Raw genomic sequence first — 18,296 nt, 5'->3', positions numbered from 1 at the left:
GGCTTGCTCAGCCTGCTTTCTCAAAACACTCAGAACTAGCACCCCAGGAGTGGTCCCACCAATGTGGGCTGGGCCCTACCACATCGATCACTAAGTAAGAAAACTCCCTTCAAACTTACAGGCCAACCTTATGAAGGCATCTTTTCAACCAAGAGTGCCTCTTCCTAGATGATTCTAGCTTGTGCCAGGTTGACATAACTGGCCAGCACATTGCCTTCGCTCCCGCCCCCTATGCCTCCCTCGGGCAGTTATCTATAGTTGGGTGTATCTCCTGGTGTCAGTCTTCACTTGGATCGGAGGCATACCCCGTGTCCCAGGAGGTCCTAGCACCTGATGCTCTACCGTTCTTGTCCTCTTCACTGTATCCTGGCCTTACATGGAGTGCTGTAGATCAATCTCCTTGGGCCTTGGTGGGAGCATCAAGGCAGCAATCTGTTGAACTTCACTGTGCATCGAGGTCAACCTGAAGAGTGGCCTCCTAGACTGCCTTTGCTGCTTGCTAGAGTGTTCCTAGCCCCATCCATGCTGTTTTGATCTGTCTTCTGGGTGGCTTTCACTGTTTCTCTTTATTCATTTCATGGAGGCAAGACTCACATGAACATCCCATGCGTGCACATGGAGGGCAGAGGATAACTGACAGGAATAAGGGATTCTCTGCTTCCTCCATGCTGTCCCTGGGGATTGAACTCAGATTATCAGCCATCTCTCTGACACTGTCTAATCTCACCAGCTTTATAGAGACAAAATTATTCTCTGCATGGGTCTGTGGTCTGCTCTGAAGTCTCATGGTCAGACTTAAGGTGAGACTTTCAAAATGCTAAGTGGGCAGGAAAAGCCTGACCAGCTTAAGTGATGCCTTTGTAGACATCCATGTCACTGTGCTTACAACAGGAGATTGAAGGGCAGTCTGGGCTGCTGAACTTGGCCTGTGCCTCTTGGCCTTGACAGTATAACTGATTTCCATGTGCTCTTGTGTGCTTTATGATAAATGAAGAGAATGCTTATGCTATAGGATTGCCCTGAAGGTGGTGCCCTCGGAGCAGTACTGATGGAATCATATTGCCCGCGTCCCCTAGTGGATTTGGGGAGTCAGGAAACTAATGTAATGATTGATTCCCAGGGTGGACCAGTCGTACTCAATTCGAAGAAACTTGGGCCACCCTCCTTGGTGTCCTGGTGACTCAGCCCTTGGTGATGGAACAGGAAGAGAGCCCACCAGAGGTGAGACTTCCATAACTGGGGGTGACTAACTGGAATCCAATAGCTGTGACAGCTGGTGACTATGATTTGAAACAGGAAAACAGGCAGATCATATGCCAGCTAGTCCTCCAGACCCCGTGAGAGGTTTGGAGACCGAGGCTTCCATAGCTCGGTTGTGATACACGCCATTGCAGTGACCAGTGGGTCGGTCCTCAGTACTGTTAGATCACTCATCCCATCTGAAGGAGTGTCCCTGAACCGAAACAAAAGAGGCAGTGAGTCTAGGCCGTGCACATGTACCTGTTAGGTTGTTTCTGTTTTGTTTTTAATTATCTTAGAGGTTTTGTTAACTTAATGTTAATGTATACCATGCTAGAATGACATAAATAACCACCATATCCATGTAAAATGAGTGAGGTTCTGGGTATTAAAGTACTGGGATGTAAGTAAGCGCTTGATTCTGAGAAATGTGTAGTAAACTGTGGGAATGACAGATAAGAGGGAGAGTCTATATAGGTCATAAGTATCATCTTCAAACTCCTCTGTAATTGCCAGGCTGCCATGGGCAGTGTTCTACAATGATGATAGAATTTAAGAGCAGTTTACTCCAAGGCCCAGGTATGTGGGTGTGACCAGTGCACAGCAAACTTGGACTCAAGACCCTGGCTGTGGGAATCCATCGCACTTAAGTGATCTGATCTTCCTGTAGGAGGCCATGTGGCCTGTGGGCACTGTGAAGTAGAGGCAGGAGAAGTAGTTGGTATCTTCTTAACATGTTGTCAATGTGTGGACTGTTCCTCTAGGAAGACACCGAAAGGACCCAGATCCACGTCCTGGCTGTACAGGCCATCACCTCTCTAGTGCTCAGCGCAATGGCTGTGCCTGTGGCTGGCAATCCAGCTGTAAGCTGCTTGGAGCAACAGCCCCGGAACAAGCCACTGAAGGCTCTCGATACCAGGTAGGCCTGAGTTCGTATGTGGGCCCATGCAGAGGATGGTGAGGTAACCCACTTCCCCTAGCCTTCTCTTTGGTTATAAGAATTGATGTATAATTCTTACTGGTTCTTTCAATACTGTTAGTATTGTGGCCTTGCCCTGGGATACAGATTCAAAAGTGATTTTTGTCAACAGTGACAACTGAGAATTTAGTGTGAAATGTTCTGGGCATAACTGGGCATTCGGGCGCAGACTTGTGGGTCAGGAATGAGCTGAAGGGCTTGTTTTTGTTACACCAGCTGCTTCAGGTAAGTAAAAGCGAAGTCCTGGTGGTTTTCTCTTCTGTGATGTTGAAGGAAGCAAACATGATTTTTCCCTTGGTTCTGAATTTTAGATTTGGAAGAAAGTTGAGCATGATCAGAGGGATTGTAGAACAAGAAATCCAAGAGATGGTTTCCCAAAGAGAGAATACTGCCACTCATCATTCTCACCAGGCATGGGATCCTGTCCCTTCTCTGTTACCAGCTACTACAGGTACAGGAAGGAGCTAGAACAAGAATGTGGCTGGCATTCTTGCTGTGGCTTAACGAGGAGGCTGCATGCTGAGTGTCTTGTCCCTGTTCACAAGTCTCATGCTTTGTCTAGACCACCATGAGCACATCACTTAAATGAAGAAAATTCCATAGGTTCTTTTTCTTTCCATTGTGTGCATTAATTGTACAAAGCATTGTGTTTCATAAGGATATCTTCATATAAGCACATAATGTATATTGAGTAAGCCACCCCCAAAACCTCCTTACCATTCCCTGTGTCCACCTTCCCTTCCCTTTGCTGTCCCCACTTTGCTATTGTTGAACAAACTACTTCAATCTCGTAATTACTAAATTCTTTTAGGTATTGTTTGTTATTGTAAATTTAAGTACCTTGAAGACTTTATTTGGGAAAGTTTGTGTATGGAAATGCAGTGTGTCATATATCCCAAAATGGTTCTGGCAACATTAAATTAAACAGAGCACTGAGACTTTAAATAGCCATAGTCTTGGACCTTGAGGATGGGTGAGAAATGGCCCTGGGCCAGTAGGATGGGAGAGAATGCCATACTTGCTCTGGGAAGTCTTGAGAGAGGTGTGGCTAGAAGGCTACAGTAGCTCAGAGTACAGCTCTGGGGAGGGCAGTCGAGTGCCTTGGGAGAGGATCCCGTGGAGTTAGCTTGAGGCAGCCATAGAAGAAGAGAGAGTCTAGTTCGCCCAACAGGCCTGATAGTTCAATAGGTTGCAGACAGACAGTACTCCAAGACTACTGCCTCTGCATAGCGCGGGTATCCTGCCAATGGTGAGGACACCTAGATTGGGCAGACATCTGTCTAGGCAGGAGCAGGATCTCATGCAGTGCTGTGCTGATGTTTTACAGGTGCTCTTATCAGCCATGACAAGCTGCTGCTGCAGATCAACTCAGAGCGGGAGCCAGGCAACATGAGCTACAAGCTGGGCCAGGTAGGGTGGTTTTACCAATCAACTCCCTTCTACAAGGACTGCAGGCTGAGCTTGAGCCACAGGCTTTAGCCGTGATCACAGGCTTGAGCCACATGCCACATTCAGAGAAAAGGTTTTAGTTACGTACTTTATTCTAGATTTTAGTGTATTTTGCATATAAGCATATAGATATTTATTAAACATAGTGGGAGGAGAGAACTAAGAAGCATGAAAGGTCCGAGAGGAGAGAATGGAGTCCCCTGAGAGTTGTCAGGCAGATGCACTACTGAAAACTTCCTGGCTGCTAACTCAGAGGACAGCGAAGTGTACAGCTCAGCGGCAGCTGGCAGTTCAACAGTGCACTTCATTCAGATCAGTGGGGATAGTTGACAGCTGCTGACTGCAGGGGTCAGGGAGCTATGGTACCTGCTGCCTTTCTAGACAAACTCTTCAGTGCCTTCCTATCTTTACAGAGAAAGTTCACCCTAAGGTAAGTCACAGTGGTGGTTAGACTGCCATGTGCTTTTGATGCAGTGTTTCTGAAGATCATATTCTAGGTTCATGTGCCTGTGGTCACATCGTTCTTTATGGCTGTGTTGCACTCATCTAACTGTCTGTTTCCTTCAGTACTTGGGGCTAGCTCCAGTGTCTGCAACCTGAAATAGGACTGTGTGGGGCCAAAGTATAGGAGTAGCCCTGCCTTGCCTGGGATACCTGCCAGCTATTTAAAACCACTGGGCTGAGCTGCCACTCCATTTGTGGAGATAGAGGGTAGAAGGGGCTGGGTGTAGAGAACACTGGCATCTAGGATTCGCTCACGACTCACAGCTTGCCCTCACTGAAGGCATCTGAGAAATAAGAAAAAATGCAGCAAGATCTGTAGAGGAGCAATCAGAAGGGAGGTCACTCTTCATACTGAAAACACATCTGCATTTGGGAGTTTAGGGCTCTTGGCTGCCCCTTACGCCTGCCGAAAACAAACACATCTCCTTCTGCATCCTTGGAGAAACTTCTGTAACCAAGCAGCCCAGAAAAGTATATAATTAGAAAACACAAATGAGTGGGACCAGGTTTATAAAATCCAGGTATGGGCCCCTTTCTCCAGGGTGTGGTCAGCTGTCACTTAGGAGCAATAGTGTCACTCTTTGGTGTTGCTCTTACTTCATACTCTCTCCAGACACTCATTCAGGCTTTGACCTGAGGCCAGAGTTTTTCTATCAGCAGTTTAGGACCTTTGCCTTACTACCCAGGGATTCCACTGATAGTAACATATGGGTCTGAATGGATCGTTACAGCAGCCACATGTGCTCAGACCAGGAACACTGGATTATACCTACCCAAGAGGAACCTGAGGCCTTTACCTATGTCCTTATCTGTGGTGCCTGCTTCTATGACAGGTGTCCATACACTCCGTGTGGCTGGGGAACAACATCACACCCCTGAGAGAGGAGGAATGGGATGAGGAGGAGGAGGAAGAAGCGGATGCCCCTGCGCCAACATCACCACCTGTGTCTCCAGTCAATTCCAGGTTTACTGGCTTTATCTTTTAATAAGGAATTTGAAATTCCTTCTCAGTCACTTTTTTGGGATCCTTCTTGAGGCTAACCTCTCATCTGTGTATGGGAAAAATATCCATGTTTCACACTCTGCAGAAAACACCGTGCTGGGGTTGATATTCACTCCTGTTCGCAGTTTCTGCTTGAATTATACAGCCGTTGGATCCTGCCATCCAGTGCAGCCAGAAGGACCCCTGTCATCCTGATCAGTGAAGTGGTTCGATCTGTAAGTTTGCTTTCCCCTCACCAAGAGGCATTTGTGCAAAATGCAAGGGCATCTGCACACACACACACACACACACGCACACACACACACACACACACACACACACACACATACACACAAGCACATGCACACATGTGTACTAAATACATGCCACAGACACATCACAAAACTCACAGCACACATATGCACTAAGTAGCATATACATAAATACACACATGTGCCATGCATTCACCAGATATGTACACAGACACATACACACACAAACATACAAGTAAAGACGAACACACAGATTCACACATATAGACACATACATACCTCATCTCTACTATCTTGGAGCCTGTAAAGGAACTGCAGGCCTCCCAGGTATCCAAAGACCCACCATATCTGTCTCTTCCAGAGTGCTGACAAACAGCTGTGTACCCCTGAACTTACTCTTCTGAACCAATACTTTGTAAGAAGCACTGGCTCAGAAGAGTAATGTCAGATAAGTAATCTCATCATACTTCAATACTCTTGTGTTCCCAACAGCCCCAAACAAAGGTTCGTGAGTGGCATCTTTCAGTATTGACAGGGCTGTGTTGAACGGCTCTAAAATACTGACTTGGTCTTCTGAGAAGTGATAGTGGGAGCTGGAGAGAATAGTAAAGAGAGCACTGGCTGCCCTTCTGAAGGACCCGGATCTGTTCCCAGAACCCACACAGGGGCTCACATTTTAGGCTGCCTTTCTTACATTCCTCCAGGTATAATTCTTGTTCTGATTTCCCATGTCTCCAGCTTCTTGTGGTGTCAGACTTATTCACTGAACGTACCCAGTTTGAAATGATGTATCTGACGCTGACAGAACTACGGAGAGTGCACCCTTCAGAAGATGAGATCCTCATTCAATACCTGGTGCCTGCCACCTGTAAGGCAGCTGCTGTTCTTGGAATGGTGAGTGAGGGGTAGTACACAGGCTGCCCCTGTTGAAGCCACTTGGGACTGCACTGCTTTGGGACCTAGTATTGCTCAAATGTGCTACATGTATCCACATTCAATGACAGACAGTTCAATGACCTGTCCTAAGCCAAGCTCCCCGGCACATGTGGACCACAGCTCTGGTCAGCTGAAAGAACTCGGTGCCCACTGTGTTGTGGTGAGCACGGCTGGAGCACTTGTCCCCCTCGGCATGCATGTTACAGTGAGTAACTCTCCAGGACAGAGGTTTGATGACACTAGGACAGCACAGATGGTGGAACTGGGTCTTGCTTCTTCTGACAGTCTGTCACATGGCCGTCCCACTTCATTTCTCTGGTGGGGTCTAGATCCCACTGGACGGCTCAGCCTACACAGTCTTCCCTGGTGACCTTTTTGTCACAGTAACCTTGTACTTACCCTTTGAGAATTGGAGATTTTTATCCTTAACAACATGATTGTCTTGTCTAGTTGTGCTGCTGTCACAAAACACAGGGTAATTTATAAACAACAGATATGTCCTGCTTATGGTTCTCAGGACTGGGAAGCCCTAAGTCAAGGTACTGTGGGAATGCCTGATGTGTGCACCTCATACCTCCTTCTCCAGCCATCAGCAACCCCCATGACTGCACTGCTGATGTCAGAATCCAGCTAGCACTACTCGGTTGTCTTCCTGTGTACATATTATTAGGTGTTTCTCAGCACATACGTCAGACACACACATGAAGATAACTACTTATGGTTTCTGTCTCTTGTTGGGGCATATTGGAAGACATCAGCACTCAGGAAAGGAGAGGGACTCTAGACTGTTGACATGGGCACTTTTGTCCTGTCACTTGCTATTAAAGTATTACCATGTTTTTAAATTATGTTAAAATATTATCATTAAATGTTAAAAATTATCATGTTTTTAATCTCTGTCATGTGGGATCCAATTTTGTGATAACAAAAGAAACTGTCCAGGGCTGGAAAGCTGGCTCAGTGGTTAAGAGTACTTGGTTCTCTTAGAGGATATCTGAGTTCTTTCTTAGCACCCACATCGCCAGCTCATAACCATCACCCTCTTCTGGCCTCTACAGGTTGCTATAATACACGTGTATATTTACCATGTGGACACATACATGTGTACCACATATAAAGATAAAAGTAATTTTAAAAAAGAAAGACTTACTTGTTCACTAGACACGTGGGTGGCTGCCATGTGTGAAGCAGTTGGGACTCCTGGCAGGAGTGGTGTGGAAGAGCCGCTGGAGTCCGTTCACCACGGGCCCGGTGTGCCATGTCCTCTCTTGTTAGTAAGACAGTGCTATTATCACTGCAGCCACGAGTATCTGACAGCATCTCTTACATACCTGTCTAGCGCTGTGCAGTCTCACAAAGCACCAGCGTACATAGGTCATGGCACAGCACAGCTCCCACCTCTCCTCACTGCTCTGCTATAGAATCTGTTGTCACTGAACCTAGAGGCTAGAGCAGGTATACAGCATGGGTGGCCACAGCACCATCCAGAGAACAGGAACAATGAGCACTTAGTCCCCCTGTGTGAGCACACTCTTCAAAGCAGGCATCCTCTGGGGATTGTCAGGACTATGTCCTTGTAGGAGGTCCATTTTCCTTCTTGGGGTGGCTTCAGTGGCTTAACTTTCCTTATAACTGTGGTTTTGTGCTCAGGCCCAAGTTCCTCAGGCAAAATGTAAATCAAATGCATCAGGCAAATAATGGTCATTTTTAAAAAATTACCCCAAGGCAGAATGGCAAACTGCTCCAGTTCCCAGCTCTGGGTACATAGACAGCTGTGCTTGAAGGCGGTTGCTTCTGAGAGGATCTCGGCCTATCTTGTGCTGCTACAGGCAGCACTGCATTGCTTTTCCTGGGGAAACCTGAGCAAGGGACAGTTCACCTCAGATGGGCCACAGGTGGTCTAAGTCCAGCTTGTGAAGCAGTGCATTTATTGACTTTCCTCATAGGAACTTATTGGACCTGAGGGACCCCGAAACAGCTATATACTAAAAAAATTGTACCATGGCATGGGTAATGATACCCCAAGTGCTACATAAATGGAGGACCAGCACCTTTCTCCTCCTTTACTTAACCTTTGCCCAAGATCAAGTGCAGTGGGGCAGGAGCGTGTGCAGCATGCGGAGGTTCAGATTCCACCCCTGGGCTCCCCTGTGATGAGGGAACTTTAAAGCCTGTGCTCGTGAGAGTCTGGTGGGAATACAGGTAATCCCAACTCCTCTGATGTCATGTCCAGAGGACATGTGCCACAGCATGCATCACACTGTCACTTTGCTTTGCCCATTGTTAGATCTGCAGCCTTCAATAACATATCCTGGTGTTAAGCTTGCAGAAGTATGGTCAGAGCCCTAGGTTGTAGGAAGGACTCACAGCTCAGTGGGGATACCCTGGGAAGTGGGGTGAGAAGGAAGTAACTGGCAAAGACCACCAAATACAAACTCCACTGGAGGGTTAGATGACCAGAAGGCCTCTTACACCATGAGACCAATTGAGTCCTCAGCCAGCCTTTCCTAGGGTGTGGGCCACAGTCAGACAGTGAAATGCTGTCCCTGAATTGCATAACACAAAAACAGTCTTCAGTGCTGAAGGAGTCTTGTGTCAAGGTGTGTACTCCTACATTCAGAATACCTAATGGAACACCATATCAGTCCAGGTTAGCACAAATTAATGTCAGGAACTTCACGACTACCAACAAGCTTTTGCTAGGAGGAGCCAGACCAAGATTTATTACAGTGAAGAGACATGAGGCAAAAATCAGCTGAGGGAGAAGGTTCCTGGGTAAAGCCAAGAAAACCAGGTGAACCCAAATCATTCAACCAGTAGGTCAACAAGGAGCCGACAACATATATGAGATGTTCCTACAGAGGCCAGCAGGACTCGGAATCTACAGTTGTCAGAAGTAGCAGGTTACAGGAACACCCTCTGCCCAGCACGTAGCACAGCTCTAAAAGGGAAAGCAAGCATGGGCACAAATCACATTTTCCTCACAAGGTAAAGCTTCAGGTTTTAGATAGGGTCAGCACTGGGTGCCAACCTCTCGTGGTTGAATTCCAGCCACTCTGTGGACTGCACTGTGTGCTCGACTATTGCTAGGCTCTTTCAACTTCAGGGAAGCCGGCCCTTGGCAGCCAGTCATCAGTCTGCCTCCAACAGTTCGTGTCTGTGCTTGTATCCAGGACAAAACTGTGGCAGAGCCGGTCAGCCGCCTACTGGAGAGCACACTCAGGAGCACCCACCTGCCCAGCCAGATCGGAGCCCTGCATGGCATCCTCTATGTGTTGGAGTGTGACCTCTTGGATGACACTGTAAAGCAGCTCATTCCAGTTGTTAGTGACTATCTGCTGTCCAACCTCAAAGGAATAGCCCAGTGAGTGGGACTAGTTGGGGTGTGGGGGTGGGGCTACAGGCTTTGGTGTGGTCTTAACAAAAACATCAAAAATAAAAAACAAAATAAAAGTCTCCTACTCACCTGTCAAAGTGCATGCCAGAACAGGCAAGGTAGCAAATGCATACAACCCAGCATTTGAGAAACTAAGGCAGGGAATAACTCAGGAGAGCACCTTTTTAGGAAATAGTAGCTATGAGACACAGGGACACAAATGTACACCAGGTGTTTTCTTGGATTTCTCAAGCAAGATGAAAAGTCCTGCCTCTGCATTGCTCTCCCTTGGCTGGCACTTATGTGGACAGCAGCCTTATCCCCTGCTGCCAGACCCAGCCTGCTCTTTAGTTTCTGATGAGCGCCCTGTTTCCTGTGAGGCCTTTTTCCCTGCTCTGATCTCCCATCTCCTCCTGAAGACAGCTCACATGTACCTCGATGTGTTCCTGGGCCTTTTGAAAATAAGTTGAGCCCATCACAGCTCTCTCTTAGAAGCAGAAGGAGGTGTGGTGATGTACCTAGCTAACAGAAGCATGAGTTAGGAATGCGAAGGGACTTGGAGGAAAAGCCAGGTGTTCTGTGACAGATTAAGAAGTAAAGAATAAAGTTAGAGATGGTGAGGTCTTAGGCTGACAGACATAGCTACTAGGAGGAGGTAGCATTCTGACAGATGAACAGAAGTACATTTTCAGTGCCCAACAGGCAGTGGCAAGTTGAACTGGAACAGAGATAGTGGCTTGTGGCCCTTCCTTCCTCGCAGTCCTTGGCTGAACAGTAGCCTACTATGTACAGGGGTGGGCAGACAGCCACCCACTGCCCCTGTGATCATGGATCCTGGCCTGGAGCAGATTTGGACAGGTTCTGAGAAAGCACAGTCTCTGCTAAGGAATAAAGAGGGCACAGAGCACTGGGGACGTGTGGAAGGAGCTGACAGTTCCAAGTCAGATAATTGCATAGACCAGTGCTTTGGGCAGAGGGATCTATACAAAACAGTGGCCAGTTCCTAGGAGTGACAGTATCATTTGAAGAAATCTGAAAGGGTAGAAGAGATGGAATGTGGTTCCTTTATGGTGGCATTGGTCTAACTCATATCCCAGCCAGATCCCTACTGCTGCCATTGGGCAAACAGGTACCAACTGGAGATCCCAGGAGTTAAAGTGTTACAAGTTAGCGTATGCATGGAGCAAACAGACACCCTGATGAAGAACATGAGGAATGTGCAGGGAGAATGAAGTGGCCTATGGACAGGTACAGAATTGGAGATGGCATGCTAAGCTGAGGCCATGCAGCTCTAGAGACAGTATAATCACTAGGCCAGCCAGGCGAAAAGGCCTGGAGATGACATGACCCAGGCTCTGTACTCAGTAGGTGTGGATGGATAATGCTTTAAAACTGCCCCCTCTGCAGATGATAGGCGGGGGCTGCTGTATGTGACTAGGTATGGTTACTGTCTCCCATTCTTAGCTGCGTGAACATTCACAGCCAGCAGCATGTGCTGGTGATGTGTGCCACTGCATTCTACCTGATGGAAAACTACCCTCTGGATGTGGGGCCAGAATTCTCAGCATCTGTGATACAGGTGAGAGGCTCTATTGCGCACGCATAGGGGTTACCTTGTAGATTGTCCCAGTGGGTTATTGTGCTTTGGGGGAAGATAAGAGTGAGCCTTTCTTCTTGCCTAGATGTGTGGAGTAATGCTGTCTGGAAGTGAGGAGTCCACCCCCTCCATCATTTACCACTGTGCCCTCCGGGGTCTGGAACGGCTCCTGCTGTCTGAGCAGCTCTCTCGGCTAGACACGGAGTCCTTGGTCAAGCTAAGTGTGGACAGAGTGAATGTACAAAGCCCACACAGGGCCATGGCAGCCCTAGGCCTGATGCTTACCTGCATGTACACAGGTGAGCGAGTTGTAAGGGTCATAGATTCACCCAGAGATACAAGCTAGACCTCATGGTGTGGCAGCCTTAGTGTGGCCCTAAGACAGCCTGGTCACCTTTCCAGAAATTTAGGGCCCAAGGCAAGAGAGCAGTTCACATGATACCACCAAGTATAGGTATCAGAGCTGCCTCTGGCTACTGCATCCCTGAGAGTTGAAAGAAAGTTGGGCTGGTTGCTGCCTTGCTAGGGACTGTAATCACCTGCTTTGGAAGGACCTCTGCCTATCTGGTAAAGTCCTGTATGAGCCACTGAGTGCAGATTTCAAGACTCTTGGGTTTCAGTCCTGTCCTCTACTTAGTGTTTCTGTTTCAGGAAAGGAAAAAGCCAGTCCAGGCAGAGCTTCTGACCCCAGCCCTGCTACCCCTGACAGCGAGTCTGTGATTGTAGCTATGGAGCGAGTGTCTGTGCTCTTTGACAGGTAAGAAATGCAGCAACACCTGACCTTTATCCTCAGTAGTCATTGACTGCCCTGGAGCCACAGCCAGAGCAGTTCCTTCCACGTGTATTTGTTCATTCTCTTGAACTTTAAATTGCATCTTTGCAGCCGTTTTCCCAATGCATGCATATTCAGAGTACCACCTGCAAGCCAGACTCAGGGACAACTGGACCCATGCAGGGGTACAACCAAGCCACTGCCCTGGGGGATCCCACAGGCAGGGATGAGGAAATAGATACTCCCGGAGTGTAGCCAAGTGCTATGGTGGGGCTCAGCCCATATCCACTGGAAGGAGACACGGTTGAGTGTCAGAGTCACTTGTGTACTTCTTGGCCGTATACCACGGTGGTGTGGCATTAGTCACAGGTCAGCTGTCTTTAAGGATGCTGCTAAAGGTGGAAGTGTTGGATGTTGAGACAAGAGTCAGTAGGAGCGTCAATGGGAGTCTGTGTTTGAAGGGAAGAAAAGCTCCTGATTGACAATAGCACCCTGGATATTAGGACATGCAACAGTGACGCTTTAGAGCCTTTTGATGTGGAGTCTCTTCTGTAATGTCACTACCTACCTGTTGCTGCTGCTCCCTGACAGGGCCTTCCCACAACTGCATTATTCTCCCCAGAGTGGGAAAGATCACCCTGTGCCCAGATTAGTCAGGGCAGCAAAAGGACAGCCTGGATGTCGTCTTTGGCTTTTAAAACTCATACCCCAGTTGTGATCTGAGCCCCACTTAGAACATCCCTGTGGGTCATGGGTCATGGGTCAGGGGCCTCTGAGCCTTGGTCCATGTTGGCTCTATGGGCAGGGTTGAGAGGCTAAGAACCAGGTGAGGCTCAGATCAGTTCCTCTCATTTCAGGATCCGCAAGGGATTTCCCTGTGAAGCCAGGGTCGTGGCAAGGATCCTGCCTCAGTTTCTAGATGACTTCTTTCCACCTCAAGATGTCATGAACAAAGTCATTGGAGAGTTCCTGTCCAACCAGCAGCCATACCCACAGTTCATGGCCACTGTAGTATACAAGGTGAGAGTGTACTTGCATTGTGGAGCAAGGACAGAGCAGGAGGATGAAGGGGGACTCAGTCCCACACTTATGGTAGGCCTGTCATCACGGCTAGACTCATCCTTTAAGATGGGTGGCAGCTGTGGTCCCAGTCCCCACCCAACCCCACAGCCTGACCCTGTGCTCAGGGCTCTCTCCTCCCCAGGTTTTTCAGACTCTGCACAGTGCTGGGCAGTCATCCATGGTCCGGGACTGGGTTATGCTGTCTCTGTCCAACTTCACACAAAGAACTCCAGTTGCCATGGCCATGTGGAGCCTCTCCTGCTTCCTTGTCAGTGCATCTACCAGCCCATGGGTTTCTGCAATGTATCCTTCCATGGGGCTTTGGCCAGGTTTCAGTCTCCACCAGCCTTTCCTTATTCTCTTAGCATCCAGTTCAGGTTCCACTGAGTGTTTTGAAGCCTAAACTCTAAAGAACCCCACAGGTATCAAGGGGATGCTTACCCTCCCCTAAAACACTGATGGGGACATGAAACAGAAGGTCTAGCCATTTGCCAGCCAGGGCTGCCAACGGGTGGGTTTGTGGCAGGAGTACTACTGCTGAGGGAGAAGAGAGGAGCCCAAAGGGAGGCAGGGCAGCTCAGGCCGCTGCTGGCCCTGCGGCTGCCCCAGCGTCTGGCATGCTTTATCCCTCTGAGGTTTTCTCAATGCTGCTTTTCATTAGCTCTCATCTTTACACTGCGGTCACCCTCCTGGGGAAAGCCGTAAGTAAAGCTGCAGTTCCCGCCCTAACAGTGATGCCAGGAGTTCCTCTTTTGGCAGCCTTCTCCACAGTAGAACAGGAGTTACTGAGCAGCAAAGTTGTCTTGGTGGTGACAGTACAGCCTCACCCTAAGTACTGGGAAAGCCTTGCAGGCAGGGTGCTAGCTCTGCCCTCCCTGCACTGGAGCAGTGTGAGCGGAACACCAGCCACTAACACTGTGTGGGGAGCACAGCCCAGGTAAGTGCTGTTGCGCAGAGCACTGGGAACCAGCACCCTGTCTGCACTGCAGGGCTCCCACTTCCTGGGCCTCTGGGCCCCTGGGCCTACCCATCCCTACTCTCCTGGGCAGACAGCAAGCTGTAGCTGGCAGAGGATTACAAGCAGGTGCTGTGCTAATGTGGTCTAGGCTGCCCTCTATTTTGGTTGCCCAGTCTTCCTGGTGGACTTAGGGAGGGAACCGCTTGGGGAGGCTGTCTTCCCACCCTTGCCATCATTCCCCCTTAACTGTTCTACCAGCCTTCCACACGTCATCAGCAGGATGGGCAAACTGGAGCAGGTGGATGTGAACCTTTTCTGCCTGGTTGCCACAGACTTCTACAGACACCAGATAGAGGAGGAATTCGACCGCAGGGCTTTCCAGTCTGTGTTTGAGGTGGTGGCAGCACCAGGAAGTCCATACCACAGGCTGCTTGCTTGTTTGCAAAATGTTCACAAGGTCACCGCCTGCTGAGTAGTACCTGTGGAACAAGAGGCTGAGAGGAGGCAACTGCTGTGGCTACAGCCTCCAGGGGCCTGCACCAAGCTTCTGCTAAGGCTGCCTTGGACGTGCAGGCTTCCACTTGTGTCAAGTGGACAGCCAGGCAATGGCAGGAGTGCTTTGCAATGAGAGCTATGCAGGGAACATGCACTATGTTGGGGTTGAGCCTGAGTCCTGGGTCCTGGCATCACTGCAGCTGGTGGCAGTGCTAGGTTGACCAGGTGTTTGTCTTTTTCTTAGTGTTGCCCTGGCCATAGTTGCCAGGTTGCAGCTGCCCTGGTATGTGGAACAGAATCCGAGCTCTTGTAAGATGGTTCTGAGCCCCCCTGTCCCACTGGGCTGGAGAGCTCCCTCCCACATTTACCCAGCAGGTGTACCTGCCACACCAGTGTCTGGACACAAAGTGAATGGTGTGGGGGCTGGGAACTGGGACTGCCAGGTGTCCAGCATCATTTTCCCTTTCTCTGTTTTCTTCTCAGGAGTTAAAATTTAATTATATCAGTAAAGAGATTAATTTTAATGTAACTCTTCCTATGCCCGTGTAAAGTGTGTGACTTGGCAAGGCCTGTGCTGCATGTGACAAAGTTTATGGAAGTGGATGCGCCTTCTGGCCACCACTCTCTCTCCTGTAGCTACTCAGTCTAGTCGGGCAGGTCCCTCATGTAGCCCTCCCAACACCCTATGGCACTTGCACTTCACACGGCTCCTTTTTCTTATGCATTCCATTTGACTAGCACAGAGTGGTGTTGGTGTTAACTGCCCTATGTGAGAATCCTGCTTGTGGCCCAGCTTATGAGACTGACTTCCACTTAGGATTAAGAGAGGCTTGCCCTGCGGCAGACCCCCACCCCTACCCCAGGCATGACTATCAAGCTGTCTACTCACTAGTGTTGATGCACTCTCCTAGTCTCTCAGCCTGGGCAGAGACAGCATCTGCTGGACCCAAAGAGGCTATTTCAATAATCTCATCCCTGGTCGTGGCTGACCTGGGCTGTAGCCTGCCCAGACACCGGCTGACCATTGTGGATGCTCTCTGTCCCTTTGTATCTTCTGCATGGTTGGGACCTGAGGAATGCTAGCCCGATCACCCCAAAGGTGTCTCTGAGCTATGGCTTGTTGGTTGTCTCCGTTTCTCTTGGTCAAGGGAAAGCTCAATGTCCTAGCAACAATTAAGAATGGAACCAGAGCCTCTTTTGCCCCTTCCCATCTTGCCTTCTGTCAGCCCTTACAGTACAGACCTATGCCTTTCAGAGCCAAGGGAGGACTCGGCCTGACAAGATGAGGCACCAAAGGGAAGGTTCAAAATCAGGTCAGCCTATGGCCTCAGACAGCTTCCCGTGCTGCTGGTCAGAGCCGCCTCTTCCCAAGGCCCAAGCCCAGAGTAGCCAGGACATGTTGATGAGAATGAGCCCTGGACACAGGCTGCCTTCGTCCCCTGGCTTGGTCCAGGAGCTCTGCTGGCTGTGTGACTGAGCGGGCTCTCTGCTGCCCACTCAGTCCTGTCTGTACCAATCGACTGCAGAGTGGGGAGAGGAGTAATTTGGAGCTGTTTCTAGGCTACACGGGAGGAAAGAGCTTGCAGCCTATGACTAATTAACTGTGCTTCAGTCTGTGGACTGCTTTCTTAAGAATTTCCTTCTGTTTTCCCATCATGATGATTAAAAGGCTGCCGGGATGCAAGGTTCCCTACCAAACACAGGTACACAGGTTGTGGGGAGCCTCACACTTGGCCTGATTCTATTCCTATCTGCCCTGGCAAAGGCCACTGCAAGCCAGCCCAGCCCATCCTGGTGTCATGGTAACAGGAACAGTGGACATGGATCAGGTCTTTCAAGAGGACCTTAAAGGAAGCTACTGAATTTTAATGAAAGAAAGTCACCAATGCCCCTTTGCTGATTTAGGGTTTCTACTTGTTACCCTAGATATCCCTCCTAGAAGTGCTTGGAGACCACATGAAAGTTCTCACAATGCTGCTGCCACACTCTAAAGTTGGTCCAACAGCTCTGAGATGAGCATGTTGCAGGCCTGATTACCGATTACTCCTCATGGTAGATGTTCATAAGAAAACAGAATATAAAATCTAGAGCCATTCACCTGGGGTTTATATCAGTGACTTCCAGTTTAGTTGGTCTCTTGTTCAGTGTGGTCAGAAATAACTCTTAGTATGGGACAAGAACAGCCTCTGCTACAAAGCTGTTGTCTGCTCATGGGTGCTGCAACCTAGAGATGCACCTGGGCACAGGCACACACGCACACACGCACACACACACACACACACACACACACACACCTCAAAGACATATGCAAGACCTCTAAAAATGCCTGTCCATTCTTCCTGAAAGCAGACTTTTCTTGTAACTGCCACATACAGTCAGCTTTGTGAGTCTAGCATCTGAGAATGGGACTCAATTTTTAAAAGTCCATAGTCATTAAAGTCCCACTGAAGACATTGCCCCACCTGTCTAACTGTAGGAAGAACTAAAACTTTTTATCAAATTCCTCAAAAATCTATGGATTTCCAAACTTTATTTAAAAAAAAAAAAGTAATTTTGACTGTGAGGTTTTGGGGGTAGGAGGTGGGATGTTGTTTCTGTTTTCCTGCTGGTATTATCAGGAAAGATTTTAGTAAAACCAGGGTAGAACTATTTGGCAATGCACTTAAGTATGTTTCTTCTCCAAAATGTGCCTCCCTCCCACTGATGGCCCCTTGACATTAGGTGACTTTGCCACTGCCAAGTGCCCTTTACTATTCTCTCATTTTGTCTGCACATGTACCCTTCAGGAGGGAAGGACTAGAGTGGAACCACCTCCTGCCCTGTAGACTGCGGTGCCAGGGAAGGCACTGACCCTAACGGGTGCCCTCCCTGGCAGGAAGTACCTTCCTGTGAGTGAGGCAGCTCTGCTTTCAGCTCATGGGACAGGGTTTATACAGCAATAGCTTGGCTCACAGCCACCTGGCAAGGAGTCCTGCCTCCCATTGTAGGGCTGCAGAATTAGTCTCCTCCTGCCTCTCGTGAGCATCCTTCCCCACTGCCTGCCTGCCTCCCTCCCTCCCTCCCTCCCTCAACGGTGAGCACTAGGATCATGGCTGCTGCCAGGACAGGCACGAAGCTGTCTTCCAGGGATTGGTATGTGGGAGTAGAAGACCCTGAGAGCTGCTGAGGCTGGGTGGGGGCTCAGGATATCACGGTTTGGAAGAGAACTGTTCCTCAGTGGGTCTGGAGCCTCCAGGAAAGAAGAACCAATGCCGAGCAGTGTGACAACTGAAGATGACATGAAGGTTCAGGGCCACCTCCATGTGTGCTTGTCACACTTTAGAGCCATCGAAGGAACTGCTCCCCTCAAGTGTCCGGAAACACCCTCTGCCACAAGCTGGGTGTAAGGTGACAGACACCTATCTGCAGAGATTTGCCTGCATTCTAGGGGGCTCCTGTCCAGGCCTTGCTGCTGTATGCCATGGGCTTCACTGGGAACTAGGAGGGCTGTGATGGGTATGCCCCGGAGCCCAGCCTAGACCTGGCCGTCCATTTCCAAGAGGAAGGACTGACATGAAATGTATATTTAAAATTTTTAAATTGCAGATATTGTACATTTGAATTAAAGAAGCAATTAAACTACCCGTTGTTGCTGTTTGAGGCTTGCTTTACTTATGAGAACCTCCTTTCTAGCAT

General features: G+C 49.0%; 1 protein-coding gene across 6 annotated transcripts in view; it reads left to right on the top strand.

Annotated features, from left to right (window-relative positions):
- Htt (huntingtin) overlaps nucleotides 1–18,257 on the top strand; it is a 149,213-nt gene extending 130,956 nt beyond the window's left edge. For 4 of the 6 annotated variants that reach the window (XM_039091788.2, XM_006251230.5, XM_039091787.2 and 1 more), the window contains 14 exons: nucleotides 1,121–1,221; nucleotides 2,004–2,158; nucleotides 2,530–2,669; nucleotides 3,546–3,628; nucleotides 5,005–5,135; nucleotides 5,260–5,389; nucleotides 6,164–6,319; nucleotides 9,535–9,725; nucleotides 11,202–11,316; nucleotides 11,420–11,633; nucleotides 11,986–12,091; nucleotides 12,964–13,126; nucleotides 13,311–13,471; nucleotides 14,385–18,242. In XM_039091788.2, coding sequence (XP_038947716.1) covers nucleotides 1,121–1,221; nucleotides 2,004–2,158; nucleotides 2,530–2,669; nucleotides 3,546–3,628; nucleotides 5,005–5,135; nucleotides 5,260–5,389; nucleotides 6,164–6,319; nucleotides 9,535–9,725; nucleotides 11,202–11,316; nucleotides 11,420–11,633; nucleotides 11,986–12,091; nucleotides 12,964–13,126; nucleotides 13,311–13,471; nucleotides 14,385–14,598 — 2,060 coding nt within the window. In that variant the 3' untranslated portion in view covers nucleotides 14,599–18,242. 6 annotated transcript variants of the gene reach the window in all.
- The last annotated feature ends 39 nt before the right edge of the window (nucleotides 18,258–18,296 follow it).

This window comes from Rattus norvegicus, chromosome 14 (assembly GCF_036323735.1).
Source record: "Rattus norvegicus strain BN/NHsdMcwi chromosome 14, GRCr8, whole genome shotgun sequence".
In the NCBI taxonomy this organism is placed as follows: domain Eukaryota; kingdom Metazoa; phylum Chordata; class Mammalia; order Rodentia; family Muridae; genus Rattus; species Rattus norvegicus.
Note: the sequence above shows the minus strand (reverse complement) of the source record. Positions and strands in the feature narration are given on the sequence as shown.